At 38.0% G+C, this 3256-nt stretch overlaps 1 protein-coding gene across 1 annotated transcript; it reads left to right on the top strand.

Moving 5' to 3' along the window:
* The first annotated feature begins 1317 nt into the window (after nucleotides 1–1317).
* LOC141445780 (histone-lysine N-methyltransferase SETMAR-like) lies at nucleotides 1318–2461 on the top strand. The gene has a single exon (XM_074111791.1). It carries the CDS (start codon nucleotides 1410–1412, stop codon nucleotides 2226–2228), a length of 819 nt encoding a protein of 272 aa, XP_073967892.1. The 5' UTR covers nucleotides 1318–1409; the 3' UTR covers nucleotides 2229–2461.
* The last annotated feature ends 795 nt before the right edge of the window (nucleotides 2462–3256 follow it).

Raw genomic sequence — 3256 nt, 5'->3', positions numbered from 1 at the left:
GTGAATTCTAGCGGTTCGCAAGGATTATCGGTGGCGGTGCGATAAAATGTAAATCGTAGGAGGGACGATGACTAAAAACGATGCGATGAGCGGTTGATCGTAAATCATGAGGATCTACGATTCACTTACCGCTTTTTCTTCTATAGCAACGAGCGCAGGCGATATACCGCGGACAGGCAGCAACGTAATTCCACCGATCGGCCCGTAGATTAACCCTTAAACGGACTTATTCGTTCTGACAGACACCCGTGATTCCTTTTTACCTGCATCTCCACGCTTCGCGAGCCATTCCTTTCGCGGATCTCCACGCCGCCATTTTCTTCTATTTACCGTTTATTAACCGACAATTTCGGAGAAACAATCTGCTTCTCTTCGTGCAGGATTTTTAACGGATCGGTGTAGCTTTCGTTGAAAATCAACGATGGAATAGCAAAGGTCATTAACCGATTACACACCTATATAGCTTTGCAACTAGGATCACACTTGTGCGTTCGATCTTCCTGGTTTCTTATTATCAGAATGCATATAGGTTTTCCTGGACGAGGTTCTCAATGTTGCTGAATAGAGTCAAAAGAAAGAGAATAAGAAATAGAGAGTGTATTTGCATATAAAATTAGTAATTCTAATTGTAATGAAGATATTATCAGACTTTAAAACGATGTAACTGATTTTGTGGAAAGCAAGTACCATGAGATTTGTGTCTTAAGAACAAGAGATACTTGTTAGTATAATTATCAAATATGTTCATAATATTATATTGCCCAATTTAATTATTTTCATACCATATAGAAAGTAATGAAACTAATTTACTTAAGGAATTAAGGAACATTGGACTTGAGGAATTAATCTACATTGTTTTTCCTATTATACAATATGATGAGAATCTTATATTAATAAAAAATCTGATTATATTTCAGAATAAACTAACCAAGTTATTAAAAAAAACGTTAATCTGATGTTGGGAATTTGGCTGGATGTAATTTACGTTAGATAGAAAGATTATATCTGTGTTATACTATTCAAATAATTCAATATGACCATGATAGTTTATCAAAAAAAAGTTTTCTGGTCATTTCTTGCATCATACTTTGTTACCAATATGGTACAATCTTATATTTTTCTATCAGATTTTCTATCAGAACTCGTTCATAAATTGGTGAATTACTAAGCTTCTACAATTTTTCAAGTACTTGCACGTAGGCATAATATAAAAATATTTAGTGATAAGAGTAATAAGAAAATTAAGTGATTGCGGAATTTGTCAATAGGTGGTCTTAGCACATTCTTTTGTTTTGTCAACGTATTCGAAGCACATGTATTGTTTTCTTGTTGCTTGGACTTCCACCTTTAATTTAGTAAAAAAATTGTATCGATTAGTTATTCAGTTTTGTTTTTATCCCAATGTAAAAATGGAAGAACAAGACGCGTATTTCAGACATATTTTATTATATTATTTCCGAAAAGGCAAGAACGCATCGCAAGCACATAAGAAGTTACGTGCCGTATATGGGAATGAAGCCTTGAAAGAAAGGCAGTGTCAAAATTGGTTTGCCAAATTTCGTTCTGGTGATTTTTCACTGAAAAATGCTCAACGATCTGGCAGTCCAGTTGAAGTTGATGAGACCCATATTAAGGCCATTATCGATTCAGATCGTCATAGCACAGCGCGTGAGATTGCAGAGAAGCTCAATGTATCGCATACGTGCATTGCAAAAAGATTAAAACAGCTTGGCTATGTCAAGAAACTCGATTTATGGGTCCCTCATCAGCTTAAGGAAATTCATTTGATGCAACGCATTAGCATCTGCGATTCGCTTCTGAAACGCAACGAAATTGATCCATTTCTGAAACGACTGATTACTGGCGATCAAAAGTGGATAGTTTATAACAACGTTAATGGGAAAAGATCGTGGGTGATGCAAGACGAACCAGCTCAGACGACACCAAAAGCTGAGATTCACCAAAAAAAGATTATGCCGTCAGTTTGGTGGGATTATAAAGGAATTCTGTACTTTGAACTCTTATCAAGAAACCAAACGATTAATTCAAACGTGTACGTTGAACGACTCGCCAAACTGAGCGATGCAGTTGAAGAAAAGCGGTCAGAATTGGCAAATAGTAAGGGTGTTGTTTTCCAGCATGATAATGCAAAGCCCCACACATCTTTTGTCACTCGCCAAAAATTATTGGAACTTAGGTTGGAATGTGTTGTCAAATCCACCGTATAGCCCTGACCTTGCGCCTTCAGATTACCATTTATTTCGTTCCATGCGGAACTCCTTAAATGGTAAAATTCTTAATGACGCTGATAATGTAAAATCACATTTAATTCACTTTTTTGCTGGCAAAAATCAGAAGTTTTATGAACAAGGAATTATGACACTGCCCGAAAGATGGCAAAAGGTCATCGACAAAAACAGACAATACCTAATTGAACAAAGTTATATTTTTAAGCAAAAATTTTGAATTTTTATTCTTATTTAAAATACGCAACCCCTTAATTGCCAACCAAATATTTTCTATTTTCCCTTAGAATGCAAGTGGCTTGAGGAGTTTTCAGTTTTCACCCTTAGAATGTTGCAGCCTCATTGCCTATTCCATTTATCCCATATTCTACTTCAAACACTTCTTTAGATAGTAATCAGCACCTCCACTTTAACGTAGAATTCAAAATTTATGAACGAACTCCATTCCCCATCAGAAATCGTTTCCGTAGAATCCTTCTAATTCCGCGCCGTTTGCTAATTGACTCCGCGGCAACAGTCGTAAAATCGTCGGAGTAGAACAGCATACCGTTTTTAGGATCGCAATCACGGATCCGTTGGATCGTAGCGATCCTCGTTACGAGAAAAGCCAGCTGTGGGAAAGCAGGAAGCATGATGGCCGGCTTGCGGACTTATGGCTTCCCCGAACTTCTGTCAGCGAACCGGTTTCACTGTTCCAACGCTTTCGCGCAAATATTCCGAATAATTAGGTAGCATTTTTTGCCGAATTTGTTGCAATTTACCGAGTCGTTCGAGATTCTTGGCCACCTGATTTCATCGATGATTTAAGGACCTCTTTCACGCACTTCCGCCACCCCTAATCAAGCGGCTGTTGATTGTGCGCCGTGTTATTACGCGAAAGCGGCACCCTGCTCGAACTACCGATCTGATAAAAAAGCTTCACATAGACTCATATTGCTTGTGGAGACTTAAAGTGTGCTAGTATACACACATGGTACGCTTGCACGCACGTTCGTGACTATCGGGTGTAG

This window comes from Bombus fervidus, chromosome 6 (genome assembly GCF_041682495.2).
Source record: "Bombus fervidus isolate BK054 chromosome 6, iyBomFerv1, whole genome shotgun sequence".
Lineage (NCBI taxonomy): Eukaryota > Metazoa > Arthropoda > Insecta > Hymenoptera > Apidae > Bombus > Bombus fervidus.
This window is presented reverse-complemented; position numbering and strand designations above follow the sequence as displayed.